The 12,275-nt window shown below is 40.7% G+C and overlaps 1 protein-coding gene across 4 annotated transcripts in view; it reads right to left on the reverse strand.

The window, feature by feature from the left end:
- Positions 1–12,275, reverse strand: part of NDRG3 (NDRG family member 3) — a 45,605-nt gene that overhangs the window by 13,418 nt on the left and 19,912 nt on the right. For all 4 annotated transcript variants that reach the window (XM_063144769.1, XM_063144778.1, XM_063144786.1 and 1 more), the window contains exons 4-5: positions 1,510–1,615; positions 317–437 (exon numbers count right to left, since the gene is read on the reverse strand). In XM_063144769.1, coding sequence (XP_063000839.1) covers positions 317–437; positions 1,510–1,615 — 227 coding nt within the window. The remainder of the gene's footprint in view (positions 1–316; positions 438–1,509; positions 1,616–12,275) is intronic.

The raw sequence follows: 12,275 nt of genomic DNA on the forward strand, positions 1-12,275 counted from the left end.
CTATCAAACTAAGTAGAAACTTGTACGGATGAAAAGGGACACAATTTAGAGGCCAATTTGTGTCGTAAACACTAACTCTCCTAATACTGCATACTTTCACCTATGATACCATACCCCCATACATCCCAATCTCTCCCAGATCATGAGGGAGCCTCTGCAAAGGAGGATATGGCTCTTTTTCTGCTTGTCTTTGCAGTTAAAGTTTTTCAACAGGACTGCAGCTTCTGATCAATATACTGCCACATCTACATTAAATGCTGTTTCCATGGGAAAAGATCCTGAAGTTCCAAGATCAGAGGTATTACACTGCACTTACCCAGAGGGGAAAGGGGGAGCCCCTTCTTGTTGCCCTGGTGCATCGACATGGCATACAGCAAAGTGTTGGGTGATCTCCTGCATGTCTTCAAAGTTGAAGAAAGCATTGAAACAAGATTTATCTGTAAGAGAAGTGCAGAGACTCATCAACTGTGAAAGCACTGCTCCATTCCACTATCTGACCGTTCTCTTAGTTAAGTGCAATTAGATTCATACTTTGTACTGTGACCACAGCAAGCTAAAATAATTGCTTCTACATCAAAGTGCTCTCCCTTATTCCTAAAGTCACCAATAAGACTATAGTTACTAAACTGGCACACAGATTTGAACACCTTGTTGTTGCCAGATACCCCAATACCTGCATTTTTGGCAAGGGAAAGAAGACATGGTTTGAGATTGTCTCACTTTGGGCATATAAACAGCATCCAATCAGCCCAACAATTAGGACTCTTTTGACCCCCAGAAGCCTCACTCTGGAATCTCCCCTTCCCCCGTCTTTGTTGCTGAAGAGGCACCTCATTGCCTCCACCTTCACTGCACCCAAAACTGCAGTTACAGATAGAGAATACATAACCCTCTTATTAACTTCTCCCAAGCAAGCCCACTAACATGCCCCCCACTTTTCCTTCATTACCCCACCCCCAGCCCATGTTTTCCAGGGAGTCCAGCCAGCTTTCCCCTGCTCCTTTTCCTAGCACTTTCATAGACTTGAATAGCTCCAGGGAGATCAGCAGCATGCTGGCTGCCTCTCTTTGCTCACAAGCTTAGCTTGGCCCATTACCAGCCTCCTTCCCCTCCATGACATTCTCCATATCCATTTCCCTCCTACTTCTGTTTGCTACTCAGGACAATTGCCCCCATGACAATTACATCAAGCCATTGCTTTTAATGTGTCTGTCTTAAATAATACCAATACTGATAATACAGATAAAGTTTGTATGGGTGAAATTTAACCCTATAAAATGCTGCTTGCTATAGTCTGACTTTTGAAAGTATGTTTTCATCCCTTTCAATAAATTACTACTTGGTTAAACAACTGTGTTTTAATCTCCAAATCCCCTTAACCCTTAAGGTGCCAAGCCTTGGGATGCTCAGTGCTAAAAGGTCTCGCCAAGTTTCATGTCTGAAAGTGCATGCTTGGGCATACATCTGTGTAAAAAAAGGGCACTTGGCACTAGAAATAAGAGGACTTACGGTTAAGGCCAATATCATGGTATGTGAGGATGACAGGCCTATTTCCCTTTGATGTGCCCCGCATAGTGACATGAACAACTCCACAAGCCGTCTCGATGTCATGCTCCTATAGAAGAAAAAGTCCACCTGGTGGTTAGAGAAGTCTTGGCAAGGAAACAGTGAGCCCCCAGCAGCAGGCTTACTAATAATTACTTAATAAACTAACAACTGAGGGAAAGCCTTTTGAACGCATACACAGAGCATTCCAGGTGATTTATAATTTCAAAAGTCTAAAAAACACGTTAGAACAATAAGGAATAAACTAATTATTTCAGATGTGACATAAAACCACCACTTCGGCCACATTTCAACAAATCCCCTCCTAAATAATGTTTTCAGTGGATGGTAAAACTTATATAGCAAGTGTGTCTGCTGGTCGAGTGCCACAACAGAACAGGGCCCTACTTTGTACACACTTAAGTTCTCACAAAAGGATGCTTTCTATAAGGCAAGGTTCTTTCTATATGGGGAAAATATGTCCCTCCAGATGTTGTTGGCCTGCAACCCCCCCACCCCCAAATCTCACCTTTGGCTATGCTGACTAGGGCTAACAGGGGCTGCAGCCTAACAATATCTGGAGGGCCACATGTCCCCTACTCCTGCTATGGACTTCAGTTATCTTAAGCAGGTCACTTACTGATAGAGATAAGGGACGTAGCGAGTGGCTTCTACATGGGGTGCACAGCCTTTAAGTCAGTTTTGACTTTCAGTATTGGAACTAGATTTGTGCCATATAGAAAAAAAATAGTGCCACACAAAGAAGCACCAGTTTGAATTTGAGTGCAACTAAAATCAGATATGATGGACCAACATATAGCTATGTCGGTCCATCAGAAAAATGGGAAGAGGAACAATATTATGATATCTTCCTTATTAGGGCTAACTAAAAATCACAAAGCCTTCACATTTCATGGAACTCCTCCTCAAGCACTATGTTAGGAAAAAGGGGAAGGGTCTGGGGAGAAAAGATGCTGCTTGTAGTCCTTTTGCAATTTATTACACTCCTAAGACAGCAATTCAGGAAGCTAAAGACTGATTAGGTTAGTTTGCACCATGTGCAGAAGTAGTCAGGGAGAAAGCAGTAAAGGCTGCTTTGAAAAATATAAAAACCAGCCATTACTCAAATCTGCCTCAAGCACTAATTGGAATTTATGAGACCCTTCTAAGGGGTTAAGAGATGTAAAGAAAACATGGTAGTCCTTGACACATTAGGTACTGCCCTTGTTCACACATGACCCATGATTTGTAGGTTAACTTTGGGTTGCTTAACCCATGAATGACCCATAGAGTCTGGGTTCACATATCATGCAACAATCTACAATTAAGTTGAACAGAGATTGATTATACAAAATGGCAGTGGCTTGTGCATGGCATGTGACCTGCCAAATCATAGGTTAATTAATTAATCCATGATTTGCTGCTGTTACATGCAAACTGGGTCATGGAATCTCATATTAAAGTAGCTATGCTACTCTGATTTAGGAAGGGAAATGCCCACTAAAATAGGAACATCTGCCTGAGTTACTGACATTTCAAATGTTTGATTCTGTGTTCTGATACAGTTTTGTTGTAGAGCAGGCTGACTAGTCCATAATATATTCACTTTCTATTCAATCTCATAGATTTTAGAGGAAATCACTTCTCTAGCAAAGATTAACACAATGTCTGTATCTCTCTCTGACACCATCTGGTCAGTTTCTCTCAACCTTCCCTCACCTCCACCCCTGCCATGCCCACATCCAATCTGTTCTCTGAAGCAGACATAAATACATGACAGGAAAATCGGGTTTTTAAAAAACAAACAAACACACACACACACACACACACACACAAATGGAACTAGGGCTGTTACTGAGGATTGAAGCCCTAGATTAGTACTTTACATCCAGAGACAAAGAGGGTAACAACCACTGGAGAGGATTCAAAAGGAGGAATGCGAGCAGTGGAGTCACTCTAGTCCTCCGTGTCATAGTAGTTGTTATATATAACCACTCTACAATCCTCAAAGCGACTAGGTGGAGCTAGAGAACAATTGTATATTTATTGTTTTATACTTTATGCTTTTATCTGTACGCCGCCCTGAGATCTTATTGATATAGGGCGGGATATAAATGTTTTAAATAAATAAATAAATAAAATATAAAACACAAGACAGATCTCATGACAAAACAAAATAGGGAAAGACTAAGTGTAGCTGCAAGTCAGTTCACATGTAGTGGTCAAAAACAAACATTATTAATTCTGTGGTTATTACAAAGTCTGTGTTTACTACTTGTCTAACTCATGCCAAAATTCAGGCTTTGCTAAAACAGGGCTGTTGAACCTCTTTCAGACTGAATTTCTGTGAATTACATTTCACAGAAGCTTGTGGGTGGGTGGAGCTGCATTCCAGTGGTAGGCGGGGCCAAAAGCAAAAGGAATGGGGCCAAAATTCCGAAAGTATCAGTGTAGCTTGAAGCTCTTACTGCCATTAATTAAGTCTTAGGAGAGGTATTTCAACTACGTAGCTGCCACTTCCCCTTCCCAAAGGCTTTGTCAGACTCAAATGAGTGAGGCAGGAGCAGAGAGCAGCTGCAGCTACTACCAGGAGAGGCATTCGCCATCAGTTTCCTCTATGACTGCTGCCGCTTGTTTTTATCAGATTTGACCGTTGCTTCCTAGGAACTGGGTGATGCAGTTAAGCAGCACAGCAATTGTGGGTATTTTCAGGGAAAAAAACTGGAGGGGTAAAGCAGTATAAAACATATGTAGGGAAACCACCACCATAGCAATTTTTTTTTAAAAAAAAGCCACAACAAAATTCAAGGAATTTGTCTAGCCAGTGTGTTGGACTGGGACTTGGGGGATCCAGATTCTAGTCCACACTTGGCTATGAAGCTCACTGGGTGACTCCAGGCCAATCACTTGACTCTCAACCTAACAGGGTTGTTGTGAGGATTAAATGGAGAGGAGGAAGAAGACTACATAAGCTGCCTTAGGTTCCTTGCAAGAGGAAAAAGGGCAGGATATAAATGTAATAATAACTCTAATTAAACTGATGAAAGCCCTTCAGTTCTATAGACATGGCTTACAAAGTTTCCCCTAATCAAAATAAGGTTTACTTTTGCAAGCTCAATTTAGTTAAACCAGTGCATGAACTACCATAGGACAGTACCTTTACATATTTTGAAACTTGGTTATCACTAAAACAGATTAAAGAACAGTATCTGAAAATAATGAAATTATGCTTGTATTACTAAAACATTTTAGCCAAATAGAGTATGGGTTAACTAAAACTGTTGTTTTATACTTTGAATGTTTTTAATTTTTGTGAACCGCCCAGAGAACTCCAGCTATTGGGCGGTATAGAAATGTAATTAATAAATAAATAATAAATAAATAAAACAGGTTTGGTTGGGATTTAAAACAGCAGATGGCACCAAACTCCAGTTTAGCTTGCAATATCTTTTTCCTCTGTGAGGAAACAGCAGCCCTGCCCTAGAAGATTCATTAGATGAACATGGTGTGAAGTCTGATTGCTTTTTGAAGATCACCCTACTGCTGGCATCCCATGTGAGGCCGGCTACAGGCAGCTCTGACGTCTGCAGCAGATGATTATATTGCTTTTACATCTGATGGGTAAGAATGCTGCTATTTGCTATGAAGGAGAAAAGGAGAAGAGGAGAGAAATAAATTACACATTATTTGAAGGAGGCTGTATGGGTTTCACGGTACTACATTTCCACAATAAAGAAAACATTAAAGAGGAAAGACTAATTTTAAAAATGTCTCAAGAAGCAGATACAAGTTTCTCGAGTTTTGAACATACAGACTCAATCAAGACTGTTTGGCAGAGGGAAAATTAGAGCACGTTTGAGATGTGGGGCACCCTCCCTCAGTATGGGAGGGTGCCCCACATGGGATTAGCTAGTCTCCCCCTTTGGAAAGGGGGCTGAGTAGGAATTTTCCCTGGCACCAATTGGCTTTGCGTAGTTTTTTGCCTAGCCCATACTGGAACTCAATCTTAGCGGAGGGTGGCATAAATTGGCCTAGGTGCAGGGGAGTGCTGTAAATTTAGGAGATGGAATAGGGACTGGTGAGCACCCTGCCACCTTTATGGTGACTGGTAAATCCGGAGGCCTGCTCCTCAAGGGTTATGTGGCCCTTGTGCCAAGATATGGTTTGCCTTTGGGGAACTTCTTCTCATCTACTTGGGGTTTCGTGGCCCTGGGGGGCAGGGGGATGATGCAGGTAGGTCTCACCACACTTGCAATGGAGTGAGGCCTAAGAGAGGGGCCGGATTTGACTCGCTCCTGGCTTCGCAGAGTAGCTCGCCCTTAATGGCAGGCTAGATGCCTGAGGAAAGGACCTAACAGATTCCCACACTTTCATGCGCAGATCTAGGGGAAGGGTGAATTTCCTTAATTAATAAAGAGACCCTAGTTTATACCAAAGCTCTGGTGTGCATGTCTTTATTTCATAGGTGTTATCTCTGCTCCCAAATACAAGAGAATTCAAAAAGTATGGGGCGTGTGTATTTGTCTTGGAAGTGGTTTCAATGACCAATGCAGAAAGCCTGTCATGTGTTTTAGCCTGTAAACTGTGAGAATGCCATTCAAAGTCCCATCCCTCTGTACTGAAGACTCAGCTAGTAAGCATTCCATGATCTCAGCATGGATGTTTCTGCTCTGCACTGTAATATAACTGTGACCTTAAAGTCAATCAGTTCCTTTAGCATTAAAGTACAAGACAAGGACAGGTCATATAACTCATGAGCAGGGCTATAAAAAGTTGCATGGCTGTGATTGCACAGAATCTATCACAAAATCCCAGCTTACATTTTTAAACAGGATGCAGATAAAAACCTGAAGACACATTGACCAATTTTGATAAAACAGAAATTAAAGGTATCCCAGCAGTTAAGACAGAATAATGGGTCTGGAAGTGATCCAAAATCCCATGCCAACTCTTGCCAGGAAACAGCCAACATTTTAACGCAAAGCAGTTTTAGCTAGTGCAGATATTGGCTGGGTTCACACAGGAGAAGGAAAATAATGCACTGGGTATTATTTCCCCAACCTGCATGTGCTGGCTGCATGCCACATCATCACCCTAATCAACCTTCCTGAGCATGGTTTGTTGTGTCAGCCGAACCCAGTGAGGGTGCGCTATTGCTTTTTTAATATGTTAACTCCTTCCTATCCCAACCTTGCTACTCTCCATCTCAGTCTACCTTATCACTTCACAGTTTTGTCCTGTTCATCTCAGATCCCATTCAAGCCGTATAACCAATGAACATTATAACTGCCAGATGGAGGCCACTAGAAATACTTCTGTGCAGCTACAGCTCCTTGCAGAGGTCATAACATTGGGACACTGCTCACTACATAAACTGGCCCCATGGTACGGACACTTTCCATGGCTGCTCCACATGGTCAGTGGTTTCCCAAATGCTTTGGCTCTTCAATGGAGACAGAGCTATAGCTACATTGAAGTACTTCCAGTAGCCTCACCATGGCAGCTGTAACATTTCAGTAAGCCTCAGGTGGGTTCCATACAGTATATAGGTTTAGTCTTCTTTAATAGTATGTTTTTTTCAGACTCAAATGGGCTAAATGCAAAGTTGCCAACTAACTCCAAGTGTTTGAAAAAGAAGACCTGTTGTCCCTATTCATACTAACATGGTGGTATAGGTATCTGAGCCTTCTCAACCACAAAGTTTTGCTTTGAAAGAAGAACTGTGGGAAGTTAGTCAGATTTAAACTAGCACACAGAACTAAATTATTCATACCCACAAAATGCAGAAATATTAATAGAACACCACAGTCTATGCAGGCAAGCATTGGTTTCTATGGTATTTTGTATAAATAGATCAGGGTGTAAATTAAGAGTGAAGCTTTGTGAAAACCAAGCATTATTTGAAGATAAATTCGCAAACCAATGATGTGAGTCCTCAAAGACATAGAATGTACCAAGGACAGAATCCAGTCAGCATTTTGTCTGTACATATTCCTGCTTCTCAGTTTCACTTTGCTTGGGCTCCATGTAGTCTTTTACATTCATTTTAAATGGTCACAGCTGACTGCTAAACGAGAATGAGATGAATCCAGCAATTCCCCAGAAAGAGATTGAAATCAGACCATGAGATCAGTAAATCCTTATCTTAGGTGAAGCTGCTTTAAGGAGCTTGCCTTTCCCAGATTATATTAGGCAAAAACAAATCCTTAAAGCAAGAATATGTTGATTAATTCTCCAGTCCTTAGAGTGAAATAAGGAGTAAAACAATTAGCCAGTCTGCAAATAAGGTGGCTAAAAGAAAAATAAACTTTGGGTGTGTGTGTGGAAGATGGAGAAGAATGGAAGCTGCCCACAGACAAGATCCCTAGTGGCAAGCAAGCTAGTCAAGGCAGGCATATCGGGACCAAGCACCTGGTTTGACGCATGCCTCCAGGGAATAGCTGGAACAGGACCCTCCACTCATCAGTCTACACATCCATCTTTGACTTTTTTCTGCCTTAAAGCCCAGAGACGGGGCCAAAGAACCACCTCCTCATCAGAGCACTGAGAAAGTGACCAAGCCTGGCTCCCTCTATATCCCCAAAAGCTGTCCGAAGGAGATGGAGATAAACAGAGTTCAGGAATGGGGGACAGGAGATGGCCCTGCAGCTGAGTCGCTAAAAAACAGGCATAATTTTCTCATTTGGGTGCAATAGCCGTTTTCTGACTCTATGAGCACAATTCCGAAATAATACTGTAAAACAAATTCTATATTTAACCTTTTAGGATACATTATAAGGAACATGTCATAAATGCATCTATCCTAAAAGCACCCAGCATTTGAAGAAACTTGACAAAGGGGAACTAACTAAAGTTGATGGAAGGATGGAAGGTAGAAGTAAAATTCAACTGTTGCTGTCTGAATTGAATTAAGTGTTATTCTTTCATTACTTAGTATGGGTAGTATATGTGGAATGTAATAAGGTCTATGATACAAGCGGGCCCTAGGGCCAATTAACTGCTTGTTGTTACCTATTCTTTAGATTTTTTAAAACAAATACAAACAGAAACAACATGTGTTGCAAATGTTTTACAAAGGAATAGTGCTGGGTAAGTCGTAGTTATGAGCACAAAAGAGACACCTAGTGGGCTGTAGGGGCATTTAGTTTCAAGTCAATAAGAACCCAAATCATACTCATCTAAAATATAGCTGCCTTGCCTTTTTCTTATTGCAGATAGCTGCATCCATGAGTACAAATGAGCAATGAATATAAATGAGTATAGATCATGAACTTTGCTACCAAGATCTAGAGGAACACAAAGCCTCAGCTATAGATTAGCAGCAGAGATAGTCTTTGTCTGAATGCCCCCATTCCAGGCCATAGACACTATTGCCTTACACCTTCGATAGTCCCAGCCTTAACATCCTTCTGCAGTTCCTTTTGTCACAGAACTGGTTCTGAGGAAGAAGGCAGAGAAGCAAGACTCAGTACCCCAAGACAGTTCTCTCCATAAACATGGTGATTTGCAGTCACATGTGCCTTGCCAAGCACCAATTATCCTTCTTTCCCCAGCTGCTCTTTGAGAGTAGAAGTGCACCTGGTTGGGGGAGGGGAAACCATCTTGATGCTCATTCACCTTGACAGATGAGACACATAGGACTATGTCTCTCCCACTGTTTCCAACCAACTACTACAGATGTTAGCAGAAGGAAAGAAATCAAAGACATGGCCAAGGTGTCCTTCAGCTTCTAAAAAAAGCAGCCAGTAAATCCACTGGAACAAGAAATGCATGAACTTTAAAGCAAGTTGGGAATAGTCACATGCCCCCACTTCACAGCTTTGGATAGCTCTCTAAAATTAGGGTTGGCACTATGTTATCACCAAACAGTGACAGCACTTTGTAACTACTTTGAAACATTGTTGGCAAGGTTTCATAATATAATCAATTTATACAAATGTTATAGATATTACACTGTCAGCTGGGTTTTCACAGATTGTCTTCTTGCTTCCCTGGGGTCATGTATTTCCCTCGCAAAATCAATTTCTGGCAAGGCAAGGACACCAGACAGAAGTTCAATTTTTCAGTGTCAGACGGGACTAGGTCAGTTTGGCCATAACTATCTCCATCCCTTTTCATTCACCTCCTACGTTTACCCATAAGGTCCTTAAACAAATAGCACTGATAGGTTACCAAGTCAGGTGAAGACAAGATTGTTTCCAATTAAAAGGACTGATATTATTTGTCTATTATATGAACTAATCTGTAAAATAGTCTAGGATCATATCAATTTCAGTGGTTCCTTGAGGATCCGGAGTGTCATTACAAAATATGCACACACACAGCAAAAGAGGGAAGCCTGATCCTCTGTTCTGTATAATTTTGTCAGGTGCTGTCACCCTATTTATGGCTGGAAGCACACTTCGAAGCAATTATTATGTACATATTACAATACTACAATTAATTCATCCACAAAGTTCCAAAGTTCTGAATGAATAATATTCTTAAATACACCTACTTTTTCTCTTAGCATGCTGTTCTGACCTTCTTCCAAAGTTAATAATGACAAAGCGCAAGTGGTGTAACCAAGAAAGTAAAAGTATATTGAAATTCAATTGGAATCAATGGAAGTTAAATACACCACTAAACGCTTTCAAGTATCAAATTGATGGAACAGGAGCACAGACATCTCGAGATTGGGTAAAATAACGTATACATATTTGTGATTCTTGATTAAGTTATTTTAAATAGAAATTTCAATTTCAATTTCTATCCTGGAATCACTGTAACACAATTATGTTTTTCTAGGGCAGGAAATATTTCCCATTTTAAAGGAGAACACATCACATTATTAGGCAGCAACACCAGAGAGGACTTTCAAAAATAAAATCCTCAGCACCAGTATGAAAGGTCTAGTAACCCAGCTTTTCCAACCTTGTTCTATGGAGAGTATTGCAATCTAAACATTTATTGCTCATCTTTATTCACTTCTATCTCAGTGTTTGTGGCAAGTGTTTTGTCTCAGCTTTCATTTAATATTGGGAACAACTTTCTAACTTTACAAGCACAGAGATTATTATTATTATTATTATTATTATTATTATTATTATTATTATTTATTTATTTATATAGCACCATCAATGTACATCATAGCAATATGACAAAGAGATTGGGTCAGATTAAATACCTGACAGGCAGCAACCCAAAACAGAAGCAATTCGAAGACCCAATGAAACTTTAAACTCTTCAGGTGAAGTAGTCACAATAATACAAATGCACCCATGGCTCTACTACTAGCTGTGTAGGTCACAGACACCATCTGTCTGTTCACAAACAAGCCATGGAAACAGTTTAGTCTACCATCTGCTCAAAGGAGTAGGACAGGTTTCTATCCCTTCACATTCCAAGGGCAAAACAGCAGGTTTTTTTTTTAAAAAAAATGTACATGTAGAATTAGCTAAATTCAGTTAATTGACAAAAATGCCAAATGAAAATCACTCCTAACAGCCGACACATTTGGTTAGTGCCACCAAAACTGTAGTTAAAATGGGGCCACTGAGACACACAAGGATGCATGGGAGAATTCCAAAGTTTTTTGTGTGTTTTTTAAAAAAATGCTAATGAGGGAAAGCTCCCCACAAAACAGCATAAAGCACACCCAATTACCATGATGTATTGAAGAGTGATGTACTATTCAGGTCAGACCAGGAGAGGCAGCAGCAATAATTCCAGGGAATAACCATCAGGATATAGTTCTCCTAACTTGAGTGGGCCTGGAGAAACAAGGTCTTAATAGGATCCTAATGGGACAAGTGGAGCTAATGTCTCACTGCTTTGTGGGAGATCTGAGGCCTATGCTCAAAGGATTAAGAAAGAGAGCGTAGCTGGCAGCTCTAGCATGACATGGTTCTTTCCCTCATGATGCTCTTTCCAACCTGGAGAACTGCTTACCTACTCATCCATGAGCAATTGCCATTTCCTTTTAACCTGAGACTATTTTCAAAGTCAAAAGGCAGGCTCCAAGGTGCTTCCTGCTATCCTACATTTAGTAGTGGCATCAAAGCATACATGTTCTGCACATGCAGATAAAACAGCTGTTCTGAAGAGCTGAAACAATGAAAGAAGCAGTTTCCCACGAGGTTTGACAGGTGCTGATGCCACAGAAATGAATTCCTTTTCAGATTTTTGCTGTGTCTAATGATTTGGATCCATGAGGAAGGGGATTAGCAAGAATATTCGGCATTTAACATTTAAATGGACTTAGATGCTTTTCCAATGGCCTCTCTTTCCCCCCTCAATTTTACTTTGAAGCTAAATATGGAGGTTGCTACTCTTCAGAGCACTTATTCTTAAGCAGCACTAATCACTGAAGATCTTTCCCTCTACTTTTATCTATAAACTTGATATGGGAAGTGAGCTTACCAAAAATCAGACTCTTTAAAGTGCATTGCACTGATCAGTCATGTGAGACTTAATAAAATCCAATATTACAGCTTTTATTAATTTACTGTGCATTGAAATGTGACCTTAAAATAGTCTCCTTTCTTTTCCAGTTTCCATCATCTAATTGCAGAGACTGTCTTCATGTTTGCCTAAGCCAACCTTCCACAACCTGGTGCCCTCCAGAAGTTTTGGATTAAACTTCCAGAATTCCTGACACTGGTTGGGGCTGCTGGGAGTTGAAGTCTAAAACATTTGGAAGCCACCAGATTGGAGAAGACTGACATACACACTGTTAATGCTATGTGTAT

Source organism: Elgaria multicarinata, chromosome 1 (genome assembly GCF_023053635.1).
Source record: "Elgaria multicarinata webbii isolate HBS135686 ecotype San Diego chromosome 1, rElgMul1.1.pri, whole genome shotgun sequence".
Lineage (NCBI taxonomy): Eukaryota > Metazoa > Chordata > Lepidosauria > Squamata > Anguidae > Elgaria > Elgaria multicarinata.